Below are 15,095 nucleotides of genomic sequence, written 5' to 3'. Positions count from 1 at the left end.
TGGTGGATGAGTTGAGTTACCCCCCCCCCCCATATGTGAAGCGCTTTGAGTGCCTTGAAAAGCGCTATATAAATGTAATCAATTGTTATTATTATTAATAAAGATAAAAACACAGATAAAATGTGGTTATTCATAGTAAATCATTACAGTATATGAGACATTGTTCTCCACCCTCCAGGTTTGTCCCGACCGACTTAATGTTTAACTGCCTGACTGGAACAGATGAATCACATTTCCTCTGAAGTCAGAGGGCAGGAGTTGACAGGAAAGATCACACAAGGATAGTCGACTTGCATTAAACATCATTTATTCATCTTGTAAATGAATACATTTATTCATCTTGTAAATGATACATTAGAAATCCTTTCATAAATAATTTGATGTCTTTATCAGAAAGAAATCTGGAAGAAATCTGGACTTCTCGGGTGTCATGGCAGCATCTAGGAGAGATAAAACATTAATTAATATATAAAAAAAATGAAATAATAAAGTTATGACATCATGTTGCTTGGCATCCAAAAACGTCAAATTAGATTAACTGATATGTATGTGTTACACCACAGGACCTAACCTTTGTTTGTTCACTTTTCACTTTTCATGAGGGGAAAGTCATCAGGTTGGTTTTACAGCACTGTAAACATGAAAGATATTTGAGGATCGTGGGTGTGAGCCTGTGTGTTCAGAGACGCCAACCCTCACCCAAATCAGAAAATGCCTTGTTCCTTCCTGCGATCGATATCTCTCTTCAGTTGGCAGGTGGAACAGATTCCACAACATATGGTTGCCATGTAGTCACCACACAAGGATCCCTGGGAACAATAAAAAAAACAGTTATTCCAGGAAGGAGCAGTTCCAACATGACGCTTGTTTCTTTGTTTTATATCGGAAGCCGACAGCATCATTTCTGCTGGGTGGCTTGCACTGATTTGATTGAGTCATATGAATATACACTACCAGTCAAAAGTTGGGACACACCTGATTGAAAGTGCTGTTTTTCATTCTCTTAAAGCCATTTTGATCTAAAGGCTTCTGCTTAAATGCTTGAAATTTGTTTTTTTAGACAAATGTCTAAAATGAATTTCTTTCCAAAGCCTTTGCCTTTCCATCAAGGCAAAGGGCGGCTACTTTAAAGAATCTAATATATAAGATAGTTTTGATTTGTTTGACACTTTTTTGGTCACTGCATAATTCCATTTGTGTTATTTCATAGTTTTGATGTCTTTACTATTATTCTAAAATGTGAAAAATAGTAAAAAATAAAGAAAAATGCGTGTCTCCAAACTTGTGTAGTCATATTTGTACATATAGAAATGTATATATGCACAATTGAGTGAGCATCAATCAATGTGAGCACTGGTAAATCGGTACATTCCTCAGGATAAAAGTTGTGTGTGTTTTAATATACAGTATATTTCAATTGGAATGGCCAAGCTGCATCGTTTGTTCATACGTTGTTTGTGATTTAAATTTCTATTTGCTCATTTGTTTTCTGCCTGTTTGTCAGTTTCACAGTATGGGGCGTCATACTGTCTGCCACCCGTTAGCTTTATATACTAACTGTGTATGTGCTGCAGTGGCATGAGAATAACCACAACTGAAGTTAGTGTGCACCTGTTGAGTATTGCTTTTCAATACCATTAACCTTTTGCTATTACAATGTCAAATGGTCATATGTAGTAAATCCTACAGTCAGTTGTAGATATCCAGTGAAAACCTACATTGATGTTGTATCTGGTCCGGTAGACGCTGCGGATGGCCATGGTTATACCACACAGGCAGCACTCATCCATGTCACTGGCGATGGAGCAGCCCAGACAGGGGAAGCAGAACAGACCATAGCAGCCTGGGACAGAAAAACATATAACAACACAGAATATATAGAATTCATCAGAGGGGGAAAGTACATTTACTCAAGTACTGTACTTAAGTACAATCTAGAGGTAGTGGCCCTTTACTTGAGTATTTCCATTTTGTGAGACTTTCTACTTTTCCTCCACTACATTTCAGAGGGAAATATTGTACTTTGTCCTCCTCTACATTTATCTGACGGCTGGAGTCACTAGTTGCTTTGCAGAATAAGGTTTTACATGCAGAACATACAGTAAGCTCATACAATATGATTCACTGTTAGAGTTTAAACTCCCCAGCAGTATATGGAGCAGTTAGACCTACATTAAAATACTTCTTACAGGTTAATGCATCAATAATTTAACACTCTTCAGAATGAGTACTTTTACTTTGGATACTTCAGTACATTTTGCTGCTAATACTTGTATACTTTTACTTAAGTACAATGCTGAATGCAGGAGTTTTACTTTTAATGGAGTGTTTTTCCATTATGCTATTGCTACTTTTACTTAAGTAAAGGATTTGAGTTTCCACCACTGTGATTCATGCTTAACAACTGCATGTTTGTATAATTGCTGTATTCATAACAGCAATTACTTTTGAATCTACAAAAGAAAAAAAAAAAAAAAAAGGTCTCCCCATAAGGAGAGAAGGCTTACAAGTTCCACAGTCACTGCAGAAGTCACACAGGCCGGTCTGGAAGTCAGAGGGAGCGTATGAGCCTGGTTGGTTGGTCACAGCCATGGTCCGGATGAAAAGGGGCTTCTCTGCAGGATGAAAAGGGCTTTTCTCACTGGTCATTAATGCTGCTTCCTATCACTATATCCTCTTGCCTTGCCAACACTGAACACTGAAAATCATTGTCTTTCATAACAGAGATAACTGTAAATTAGGCCTCTCTCGAACATCAAACAATGTGGAAAAGGAACAAAAGTTATCTGTTTGGGGTTTCCAGTCAAGCAGGAGGTAAGGAGGTAAGTCTTACCAGATGGTGGGAGAGTTGAAGGACGGTGCTTGGAAACTGGCTGGACGCTCCTTGAGTGAGGACAGTGTGAGACTGGAGGCAGTGTGAGTCTTTATATTAGAACCTCTCAAAGCAGATGACTGACGTGGGAACAGACTTTATCACCGCGGGACTATTTTATTGTGCATAGACAGCAAACAAGTGACTAAACACACCTAGAGTAACTCCACATTATGGCCCACATTAAGGCAATAAACCTTTACTGCATAGCCTACCTCTATCATTTCCTTCATTAGAAACACCACAGTTCCTATACACTTTAAAAGGTTTTGGGTTACATGGATGCAGATTGAGCTATACAGTGAGTTCCAATAAGTCTTAAGTAAAAATGTACATTTATGGCATTTGTCATCTGAAATATTAATGTATTCAATCTCTCAGAGTTACAACGTTGTCCTTTTGCCAATGCCACACAATAAAGATTTTATTTATGTACCCACCTGTAAAGTTAACAGAGCCATTTCAAAGGTCAGCTCACATTGGTTATTGTGCTCTCTGAAGAAATAAGGGCACAAAAAGATCTCTTAGTTTGTCTCTCACATGACTTAAATATTTTTTATTTGGACACTTTGGAAAAAGAAGGTTCAGCAAAAGCTACTGAGGATACAAAATTATATATATAAAAAAATACCCCTTTAACCTTCTTTTATATTTCATAAAGATCCGCAGTAATAAAGACTGATAAGATGAAATGTGCTAATTTGCTCATTTGACCTCTTTTAATTCTCTGTTTAGTGTTTTAGTGATTAAAATCCAATTTGGCGTTTACTCCAGCTGAACAACACACAGGTGGTAAGCTTTTGTATTCAGAGTCTATCAATATTGCGCATAATATCTGAGTAATAAACATCTCATAAAGGTTGTGTGCCTGACACGCCTGCTGCTTTGATTCTGAGCAACAGAGAAAGTTGCGGTTTGCTTGAATGAATTAACATCAGCTTTAAAAGAATCGGCTACATGGGTCTAAAAGTTAGACGGTGAGATGTCATTTGGTGAAATATAGGCTTGTGTTCAGCGAGCATGTTTAATAGCATGTGAGAATACTGGTTATTATCAATATTGAAAAATTTGAAATCCGTGCGATGCTCGTTTGAGACACACGATGTCGCACCTACCCACAAACTAGGTGACACCTCCGCGGCCTGCAGGAGGCCGTGACGACCTGGCTGTAATGATACAGGCTGCTACATAATGAGCAGCTGTAACTGGAACTCTGCAGTAGGCATGATTTTCAATTTCCTACAGCCTAAAGATAGACATGGACAAAATTATACAAAAATACACTCGGCTGCCATTAGTCCACAATCCACCGCAGACCCCTAAAAATACATGAACTTTTCACCAGACGGACCAGATCCATTGATCTGAACAACAAGCCCTAAAACCTGATTACTTCAGCTGTAATAGGTATATTTTGAGCAGTGTGTACTAACCTGTAGCTATTCTGTACCTAGGGTGTGCGATTTATTGATTTTTACTATAGCCAGGCGATGTAGTGGAGGGTAAACTCACTTAAACTTTAAACGTTTACCCACACTTTTATTTGCAGAATAGTTTCCCCACATTTTTTGGTTGAAATAATTTTTCATTAGGTAAATTCATAGTGTATACATCATTTTATTATTTTTTATTAGTATCAGGGTGATGTCAGTAAAATCAGGGTCAGCGTCTTTTAAGGAAAAAAACCCCCATAAACTGATATTTTTCTGAAAGTGTAATTGCTTTGTGTTGCTGTTGGTGGTTGTTTGAGGTCAGAGTTCACCCACCTTTTTATTCACCACTACCTCACTGACAATAGCAAGGCCGACTTCTAGTGAAAATATTATTTATTGTTATCGATGTAATGGAGACATTGTGAAATAATACACTGGGGGGTATTTTCTTTTTTTGTAAAGAAATAAAGTTTATGTAACTCGTATTGCAGCCCAGCACTGATAGACATGCGCACAGCTGATGGAAGAGGCACATCTGCACTGACGTCACCTCCACCCTGAAAAAGCTGCCAATTTGAAGCTGTCCGGGACTGGGACATAGCCGGTCTCTGCAATGTAGTGAAGGGAGCAACTCCAACCCAACTTTGCTGCTGTTGCATGCACTTTTCAAAGTAGTTTGTGGCATTTCGCAGAATACCCTCTGCAACCTCAACTAACTTTTTAAGCCCTCTGAGCCACCACACCAAGTCTAGATTATAAAGACGACAGATAGGCTGCAAATAGACCCTTCTTCTGGAGCAAGCCCGACACTTTGAAAGCTGAATAACTATTTTTGTAAGTAAAGACAGTGTCTTGGTCCGAGGTAGCCTACTGTTCCTGTGTTTTGGTCTGGAGGGGAGAATCACATTGCAGTTACAGCAAAGTCTGAGGATGGCAAAACCCAAAAGGAGATGAAAAGAGGAGAGCAGAGGTTTGTGTGCGGAACTTCAGAGCAGCAGAAGCCTTTTGTCTTGGGGTTTTCCTGCACAGTTGGACTGGAGCTGACAATGAGGATGAGCATGGTAACTATCTTTAACACTCAAGTCTGTTGAGAACGGGACGATCTTTCCGGCGGTTTTGATGGAGCAGATTAGACTGACCATTTAAATCCTATCACGGAGCCGACTGTTTACAAACGAGCATAGCCAGTTGTAGGCTACTCTTCATATTCTCGGGACTGCGCTTTCAGACAGTGAAGATACTGAGACTTTTTTTAGGGGGGTGGGGGGTGGGGGGGATTTAAGAAGAGACGATGCGTTAAAAAAAAAAAAAGCCGGACCTTACGAGACAGTTAGATGTAGAAGTTTATACGGGTTGTATCGGAGTGTCAAAGCGCTCGCTGAAGTGTTGCACCGTTACAGGTCCACATCTGCCAGCACGGTCCGCCTGTCGGCTCGCTCACACAAACTCGCCAATTATCTGCTTGACGACAGAGCGTATTTCACACATTTTGCGACACAAACCTAACGCTTCGAAGTGATGTCACGCGGTTTATTGTGATTCGCGGACCCGTCCCGAGGAGTCGCGGTTGTATTGGAGGTACCGGTGTAATGCATACGGGCCGGGTGCCAACTGTCTGGGTCAGAGTGGCCAAGTAGGTAGCGCCGCTGTCTGGGTTCGTGCAGCAAGATGCTCGTGAAAGACACAAGTTGCAACATCCTTATTCCGACCCGGCGGACTCTGTGCAGGTCTTTCGTCCGTGTTTGGAGTGCCTTGCCTAAATCGTGACTTTCGTATTCACTGGACATCATGCATCACCCTTACAACTCGGATCCTCTGACGCTTCTGTTTGTAGTAGTCTGCACATGCTGCTGTGAAGTGTGTCAGTGAGTAGACTGTAATCTGCTTTTCTTTTATATCATCTTTGACTAGTCAGCACAATGTGAGTGGCGCAGCTATGGTTTATGCATCACTGTTATGGTTATTATACGTGTACAGTTGGGTACACGGTATTTTAAGTCCATTAGTAGGTAATATGTCCACCCCAATAGCTCAATATTTCATAAATAAGGCTCTCACACTTAACAAATGTAACTAAAATAACGGTTCTTTTCGTCGGAATTTAGCTGTAGCTCCTTGTTTAAGTGTCATTAAATGACATAACGTGTTCAAGCCAAATGCTGTGTTCAATGAGCGCCCCGAATCATGTCAAACTTGATGAAGCTGTAAACTCGAACTATGCATTACAATAATGTGTTGAGCTATGTGTTAGGTTTGTGGGTAAGTTGTGGTTTCTTGTTTTCATTCATTCAGAACGGACCGCAACACGATCAGGTGAAAACTCTAGGAAATGCAAAGTAGTTTAACCTCTGAACGATTCCTTCGCAGGAATGCAGATGGATTGGCCGAGACAAGTTTCCAATATAGATCTTCTTCGTTGGAGTTACACCTGAAGTGACTTGGGCTGATGGATTACAGTGTTGCCTATGAGTCGCTGACATGAATTCAGAGGCGAGCACCAGTGAGATGTGGAAGTGTTCGCTTCCAGGAGAAATCTGAGACCTGGATGAGCTATCAAGCAGAGTGAGAACATTTCACAGCGAAGGAGACAAACCATGGACTTGTTATGGTGTGGCATCGGACTGATCGTGTGCTTTTAGCCTGTTTGTAGCACCCTCTGCCCCACCCCATGTCAGATCTTTCTCTGAATTATGGAAATTTTGTGGAAGACGCTGACTTGGACACTGAGCCTGGTGGTGATGGCTGCTTCAGAATTTCAAAGCGTCAACAGACTGTCACACAGCTCCCAAGGTAATGATGTTGCCGGATCTCTCCTCTTGGTGCCCAGACAGGTGCATGGTTGCTGATAGTTGGTCGGAAAGACCTTGAAACCTCTTGTGACCTCAATGTTTTGTTTTCCACATGATTGGTGGGCTGAATACACTGTCTGTCATGACCTATTTTCATTGGAACGATGTGAACTCTCCTCTTCTCTTCTCTTCTCTCCTCTTCTCTTCTCTTCTCTTCTCTTCTCTTCTCTTCTCTGTTTTGTCTCACTTCTTTATGCTCTTCTGGCTTTGGCTCCTTCCTTTTTTTTTATTTGTCTTTGCTGTAAAAGAGGAGTTCCTGTCCTACCTGGAGCACTACCAGCTGACTGTTCCGGTGCGGGTGGATGAGAACGGAGAGTTCTTGAGCTACACCGTGAAGCACCACCGGCCGGGCCGCCGAAGACGGGGCGCGGCGGACCCCACGCCCGGACCGCTGCCCGAGCTCGACCCGGACCCCCCGGAGCCTCGGCTGTTCTACAGACTGTCAGCCTACGGAAAGCACTTTTACTTAAACCTGACTCTCAACCCCCACCTGGTGTCGAAACATTTTACGGTGGAGTACTGGGGGAGAGAGGGGCTGGAGTGGCGTCACGACACGGTAGACAGCTGTCACTATGTGGGATTCTTGCAAAACCAGTACAGCACAACTAGAGTGGCGCTCAGCAACTGCAAGGGCCTGGTGAGTACAATAGGTGGCTTTTTGTTTTTATTAGCAGCGAGCGCTTCACGCTGTCTGACTGCTGTTTGAGTCACAAAGAGTTAATGCTCTGCTTACCTCAGGCAAACCCTCGAAACTAATGTCAAGTAACTAATATATACCTTGCTTGTGCTCTGCTTACCTCAGACAATCTTTCAGACCCAGTGCCAAAGGATTAGACCAATTGTAGTTTGCTTAACAGAATCTTGGCCTCCGTCCACTTGGCACAGAGAGTCTCAGGGCAGCTCGGGGTAAGGCGATGCTCGTAGAGAGAAATCGCATCACCAGAGCTTCCTCATCTCGCCGGCCTGTTGGTGATAAGCATCGAGGCTTTTCTTTCCGTTTTGCGTACGAAATGTCACAGTTTATATTTTGCCCAAACTGCGAAAGCCTTAGCAACTGGGATCAAAGCTCTTTGGTGGATCCTTCTCGTGATGTGTAACGTAAGATGTGTGAAAAATGTAGTATATCAGTCCTTCTTTTAGTGCTCCTTTCAAAAACAAACAAATAAACAAACAAAACTAATGAGGAAACTCATTCAATTCAGTCAAGTCTAAGGTGTTAGTCCTTAGGCTTTTTATCCGCAGACTTTGGGACCGTCCAGCTTCTCTTTGATAATCAAAAAACTGGAAGAAATCTGAAAACTGTTCTCCCTCCTTCCTTCAGAATAACTCTAAACAAGGAGAAGGCCCTGTTTCTTGCTGGCAAATGTGATCATGTGGAGAAAACATGTATTACCCTTGTTGTAGCCAAATGTGCTGGCAAGACCTACATGGAGTATCATAAATTGAATTAGTGTTAGCCCTTTTTTCTAACAGCACCAAAAATGGACAAAACTCTGTCTGCAGTTTAATGTGATCAGCTGTCTGAGGGATTAAATATCTTGACATCACACACCATTAACACTCGCATCAGAAATGTGTTTGTTATCAGCGAATGCCAGTGAGATATTTTGTTAATTGCTTTCATTGTGAGTTTTACAGAGCCGAGCGACGTGCCAGTGTTTTCTGCAAACACATTCTGAAGTTCTTTTTCAATTTATGTTACAAAGGGGGTGTTCAAGGGCAGAGAGCTATGTTCTTTGGTTGAGGTCCCAGTAATTATAATGTTGTTCTTGGTGTAATTGGTTGTTTTAACATGATTTATCAAATTGCCTCAGAGTGTGGGGTGTTTTTACATTTGACTGCAACCTAGAGAAATATGAATTATATGTGCTGAAACACGACTCTGCTAGGAAGAGGAGGCTATTACCGAGGAGAAGAGAAGAGATTTCAATCATTTCAGTGCTTGCCAGCGTGCACAATAGTCAAGAGTGAGAAAATAAGTTGATTACTGTAATGAAAATGACTGGCTTCAATGTAAACCATATTGATTTTTTACTGACAGAACAGTTCCAAAATTTAATACGATACTGCAAGGCATTTTTGTCAAATATGCATTGTAACACCATTGTTTGCTTCTGTTTATAACCTGTTTCTCTCATTGTTCTGTTTTTTCCCCCCTACAAGCATGGCGTCATAACAACAGAGGAAGAGCAGTATTTAATAGAGCCATTAAAGAACATATCCTCCACAACCTCCAGTGAATGGAACCTGGAAGAAGCACAGCAACATGTTATTTATAAAATGTCTGCCATTCCCTCACCACAAGAGCATAGCCAGGAGTTCAGCTGTGGCATTTCAGGTTGGTGAACCTCCATCTGGGTTGGACTCTGTGTGGGTGGGACTGACGTAAAGGAATAGCTATACATAGCAGGTTAGAGGAAGTGCTGGTTTGGTTCTAGGCCCAGGTCCTGGTGGACATGACCGGGCCTCTTGTGTGCTACGGTTGCCCCCGGCCTGGCCACCTTTCAACCTGGAAGAGAAAGCCTTTGCTCCAGCTTTTCACAAAAGGGCAATGTCTGCTTCAGTGCATCGTCTAAGAGCGTTTGGCTGAATCTAAATTGTGGTATTTTTATAGAAGCGCTCATCCTATTTATAGAGCCAATAATCATGTTTAGAATTTAAAGTTTCAGCTCCACCAAAGACTTTGTCTCTCGAGATACGATGGCATTGGAGAAGAACCAGGTGGATATTTAGGTATTTGGGCCGCGGTCTTATAAGAAACAGCAAAGACTGTCATCGCCAGGAAGCCAGCATGCCCCAACATGTACCATCTTATAGCTTTTTCCCAGAGCATCTGGGTCATAAAGCAAAGGCTTTAGCTGCAAGGTTCAAAGGGGCAGATTCCCAATGTGCATCTTACCATACACAAACCATCTATATGCTGTCCTTCAGATAGATTTGATTTCATAATGCCTAAGTAGACTGTTCTTATTAACCTGTCTTTGTCTCCCTCTCATCCGCAGACCTCATAAAAAGCAGTGCACCCTGCCAGTTTAGCACGCCCTCCCCGGTCCGCTTGTCCCCGGTCCCCCAGAACAGCAGCGAGCAGCTGAACAGCACCCACAGACAGAGGCGCTCCGTCAGCACCGAGCGCTTTGTGGAAACCCTCGTGGTCGCAGATAAAATGATGGTCGGTTACCATGGACGCAAAGACATTGAGCACTACATCTTGTCTGTAATGAATATTGTAAGTTTGATCCTACTTTTTGGTTGCGTCGTTGTTTTCTATGATAGGTAGAACGTACAAGTTTTCCATTGTTGCCATTTGAGCTAGTGGATATGTACAGAAACAGTATAACGATCCAGTGCTCAGTACTGCAGGACGAACCCTGATGTGTGAAGATTATATGTTGTGACATATGGACACAATTTGTCTGACTTTGTGTCTTTTCTTCTTTTCTGGAGGTCAGGTTGCCAAACTTTACCGTGATGCCAGTCTAGGAAATGTTGTGAACATTATTGTAACCCGGTTGATTGTTCTAACCGAAGATCAGGTGAGCAAAACTCTCTCTTTTCTACTGCGACCCCCAGCTTTGTGTCTCTCTGTCTCTCTACCCTTGTTTTTGTTTGAAGAACAATTCTAATAACTATACGTTTTGTTGCTCATTGAAAATTATAGTTGGCTTTGACTTGTCAGCGCAGCATTACTGTAGTTATTGTGGTAAGCCTGTTTTTAGTGTACATCTGTAGTAAGTGTGTGACTGATGTGCTTGGCGTGTGCAAGCTATTTTATGTGATTGCTGCAGATGAGGGGGAAAGAGGGCTAGACACTATCTACCATATGGCCACCACTTCAGATGAAAGAGCCTGCAGTGGAGATGGGCTCAGACGGCTTCCCTCAGGGAGACCTGATTGAGGATTTTTACATACACCGTACATATGTATGTGTGTGTGATGGGAGAAACAGAGTGTGTGTCTAGCATCTGTTTTTCCGAGGGGTCGTAGAGGCTCTTTATGTAGGACGGGAGCCAGCAAATAAGAATATGTTTTCATTTTCTGTATAAAGTGGAAGCCCATTTGGATCCAATATGCTTTAACTAGAGGGAGGTTTGTGCGTATGTAATAATCAGAAAATAATAATGATTACAACTAGACTAACAGACGCAGGTCCAGTCGCAAATGTAACTTAATTTCTCAAAGACAGTCTATCAATCCTTGTGCTGGATAAAATGGGATAGAGTTACAGAATCAATACAATAGCATTTTTGTGGTGGAAGTGAAGCTAGTGTTAGTGATGGACTGTTGCGTTGTTTTGTGTTGTGTTGTAATTTATCAGAGAACTAGCTATGGCGATGCATCACTTCACTCTGGCTGGACCTATTAAATTCATGGTAGTCAATGCACTTTGCAGACTTCCACTACTTCTGCTCCTGCTACTCCTCCTCTTACTGCCACAACTCCTCCTCCTGCACTAATCCTCCTTCTCTTAATACTCCTTTAACTACTCCAACTATTCCTCCAACTAGTCCTCCTCCTCCCTCTGCTCCCACTACTTCTCCTCCAAGTACTCCCTCTCCAAATCATCCTACTCCCGCTACTCTTTCTACTCCTTCAAGTAGTAACCACCTAGTAACCCCCGGGCAATCACTTAGTAACCAGATTTAGAAAGTCATTGCTGCCCTTTGGTGCCAATATGGCTTTATTTATATGGTTAAAGTTGCTTTGTTGTTTTGCGTGGGAGACCCAGGTTTGGTTCCCTGCATTGAATTGTTGTGTGTTTTCGGCATTCTGATCAATGTGCTTCATAAACTTATTTTTAGCCTCTGCTACCATTAAAGATACATTGCACTGAAACACAGTTTTTCTCTTCATGCTCTTAAAGGTATAGCTTTATTCCATTGATAAAATCTACTACTTTTATATTTCTGCTTGAATTCAAAGTTTTATGCTCCTGTATTTTTTTAAATGTTATGTATTGTGTGATATGGTACAGTACGGTACAGTATGCTATGGTATGGTTTGGCATCCTATCATATCATATTGCATCGTATCGTGTCACATCACAACATATCCTGTTGTATTGGACTGGATTGCATTGCAGTGTGTGTTGTGTGGTGTTTTGCAGCCTAACCTGGAGATTAACCATCATGCTGACAAGTCTCTAGACAGTTTCTGTAAGTGGCAGAAGTCCATCCTCTCTCACCATGGAGATGGCAACAGTATTCCAGAGAATGGGATGGCTCATCATGACAATGCTGTTCTAATCACTCGGTAAGTATAGGCTTGCATTTTGGGGTTTAGGCCCCATTTTGCTCACACAGCAGTGTAATAATCCAGCATGTGTTCACGTGCTTCAAAGAGTAAGAGCTGTTTCACCCGGTTGTTACTTTCACTGTAAGTAGCACTGATTTTCTAGTTTCAGGCGAATAAGTTGCAGGTTACTTATTGCGGTGTTGACACATAAAGGGCGTGCGGTGACGGTTCAGCTGCTGACTCTGTGCTGTGCGTGCATTTACTGCTACAAGTGTCCAGCAGTAACAGCACTGGAAGGTCCAAATGTCCAATTCTAGTGCACACACTGTACCTGCCAATATTAAAGCTGATGAGAACAAACACCACAGTTTTGAGAATAAACGGTGCTGTTTCAGGCATACCTGTCACACCGCAATTAATGTTAAGGGTGTTACCGTGTAGCAGCAAACCTCTGTCATTACCTGGAATAGGCTTCAGTGTTGCCAGAGCTGTTTTGGCCAGATAACCTAGCAACTAAAGTATATATTCCCCCACTGGTTTTGTCTGGAGAGAGGATGGCGTGCTGTGATTGACACGGGCTAAAGCCCAGCTTTTGACTCTCTGGGCTCTGTACAAAACAGTCTTTCTATCATTAGTGTGCTTTTGCTTGTTGTCTGTCAGCTGATATTCTCCAGCTCCCTTGGCTCCTGTTTTTGTTGTTGGGTTCAGCTTCGCTCAGTAAGTACACCAAAGGCTGTTTAGTAGAATCTATATTCAATGGTTATGGGATTTATCTGTGTGGCTGCAATTATTTTTTTTGAAGAAGAAGAAGATGAGAAATGCCTGTTCTCATTTCTCACACAGGATGCCCATACTGTGCCTCAACACAGTGCGTAGAGTAAATACTATTCAGCGTCTTGGGTGAATATTAAGTAAAAACAAGGCTAAACAAAGTAAAAAAATTAGGCTGGAGATAATGAGATAATAAGCTGTGGGGAGGAGGCACTCGCTGAGCTCAGAGATGCTAACATTAGAGATAGTATAAATAGCTGATGGTGGACCCCAGGAAGCCCTTATTAACCACCATGTCTGGAGGAACAGTCTGGCATTCCTTGCTATGGTGGAATGCACCTAAAAGGGTTCAGTATGATTTCAGGACTGTTTATGCTAGCAGCACTCAGCTCAGAGAACATTTATTTAATTTGTGAGTATTTCATCTTTGGACCGGCGATCCAAGGTGAAAATGTTTTTATGATGTGATGATTATTTTGTTTGATCGGCGAACGTTTTGCTCAACAGCTGCTCATAATATATCTCTTCGGCAACAACTATTTTTACTGGTATTCTAATTTGTGAGGCTCTTGCGTTTCGAAGTATAAAAATTTCACATCTGTGGAAATTGTTCTCGCTAGGTGCCTGAGGTGCTCACTGCAAATATTAGTCAAAAGAGGTGAATTCCAAGTTAATATTTCACCACAACTCTGAAATGAATTGAGTCAGTATTTGACAAACACAGTCACTGAGGCCTTCGTGGCCCGTTGTTGCACCCAGGCACACAGGAAGGAGACACTGTCCCCGCAGCTTGTGTCAGTATATGCTACTACAGACCACTAATGCAAAGGGTTCCACTCCATCACTACCGATCAACGTGGATCTCCACAGCAGCGTTGCTTCTTTATTAGGCTTTGTTTTGGATAGCGTCTTGAGGTCGCGGTGCCTTGTTTGGAATGTGGCCCGTCACGTTCGAAAAGACACCGGGGGGGAAATTAAAGGAAGTAAATCAAAACAAATAGATGTTCTAAATGAGGTCAAGATTGTACCTCATTGGTTTGGAAGTGGTCCACCGGGAGGGAGAGAACAAGGGGAGGGGGGGTGATGGAGAGGGAGAGAGAGAGGAAAGGCGGGTGAAATTAAATTTGCTGTGTCCTTGGTTTTTAATAGATTAAAAGCTTTAGGAATGATTGGATCATTCATTTGAAATGTATGATGTGTTTCTTAAAGCGCTGCGGCTCAGGGTGTTCTGCCGTTTCTTCCTGCGCTCTCTATTGGATTACCTGCATTTGAGTTACAGGGGGCAACAGGAGGGACGCAGCGGGACTGAAGCCTTTCAGAGGCCGCTCTTATTGGACGTTTAATGTCGGAGCGCTGCGTGTCAGCTGGGTGACATTTAGAAAAGGTTCATGCTATAGATGGAGGAGGGAACCAGGTGCACGCTAGAACCCAAACCCATCACGGTTCATTATATGGGTATTGTTGCGCTAAAGGTTATAGTTAGATTATATCCAGCCAGAGTATGTGATTAAACGTGGAAAGAATGGAATGGCAAAGAACCAGCGGAACGAAATACTGTAAAATACTGCATGAGAGAAATATACGCATAATATTCTAGGCTGAATTTAATTGTTTCTGTTCTTTCCCTCTCTTGTCTATAGGTATGACATCTGCACCTACAAGAATAAACCCTGTGGTACCCTAGGTGAGTGCTAATTGGTGGTGAGAGTAGCGTCTATATGTGGTAATGTCTGTTTCTTAGTTGGTCTCCCTTATATGTTTCTCTGGGAGGTTTTCATTTTTATGTGTGGCCTCCATTGTGTCCTCAGACAAACCTTATTTAGAAACTTTCGCAGGCCGCTTTCGACGTGTACCAGACAGTTCCTGCGAGACGATAATGAGAAGGATGTATTCAGTCGTATTATTATAGCTCCTTAGTGGCTCAGCTCTGTTGGTTGA

The 15,095-nt window shown here is 42.2% G+C and overlaps 2 protein-coding genes across 2 annotated transcripts in view; one reads left to right on the top strand and one right to left on the bottom strand.

Moving 5' to 3' along the window:
* Window positions 1-383: 383 nt before the first annotated feature.
* On the bottom strand, window positions 384-2,592 carry LOC139924390 (placenta-specific gene 8 protein-like). Its single transcript, XM_071915430.1, has 4 exons — window positions 2,508-2,592; window positions 1,719-1,843; window positions 700-809; window positions 384-440 (listed from the first exon to the last, which is right to left on the bottom strand). Exons 1-3 carry the CDS (start codon window positions 2,590-2,592, stop codon window positions 705-707), a joined length of 315 nt encoding a protein of 104 aa, XP_071771531.1. The 3' UTR covers window positions 384-440; window positions 700-704.
* Window positions 2,593-6,995: 4,403 nt separating this feature from the next.
* Window positions 6,996-15,095, top strand: part of adamts6 (ADAM metallopeptidase with thrombospondin type 1 motif, 6) — a 45,406-nt gene continuing 37,306 nt past the window's right edge. The window contains exons 1-7 of the mRNA XM_078288726.1: window positions 6,996-7,095; window positions 7,403-7,791; window positions 9,318-9,492; window positions 10,157-10,380; window positions 10,604-10,687; window positions 12,259-12,404; window positions 14,798-14,841. Of these exons, the coding sequence (XP_078144852.1) occupies window positions 6,996-7,095; window positions 7,403-7,791; window positions 9,318-9,492; window positions 10,157-10,380; window positions 10,604-10,687; window positions 12,259-12,404; window positions 14,798-14,841 (1,162 nt within the window). The remainder of the gene's footprint in view (window positions 7,096-7,402; window positions 7,792-9,317; window positions 9,493-10,156; window positions 10,381-10,603; window positions 10,688-12,258; window positions 12,405-14,797; window positions 14,842-15,095) is intronic.

The sequence above is a fragment of the Centroberyx gerrardi genome, chromosome 2 (assembly GCF_048128805.1).
Source record: "Centroberyx gerrardi isolate f3 chromosome 2, fCenGer3.hap1.cur.20231027, whole genome shotgun sequence".
Taxonomy (NCBI): domain Eukaryota; kingdom Metazoa; phylum Chordata; class Actinopteri; order Beryciformes; family Berycidae; genus Centroberyx; species Centroberyx gerrardi.
This window is presented reverse-complemented; position numbering and strand designations above follow the sequence as displayed.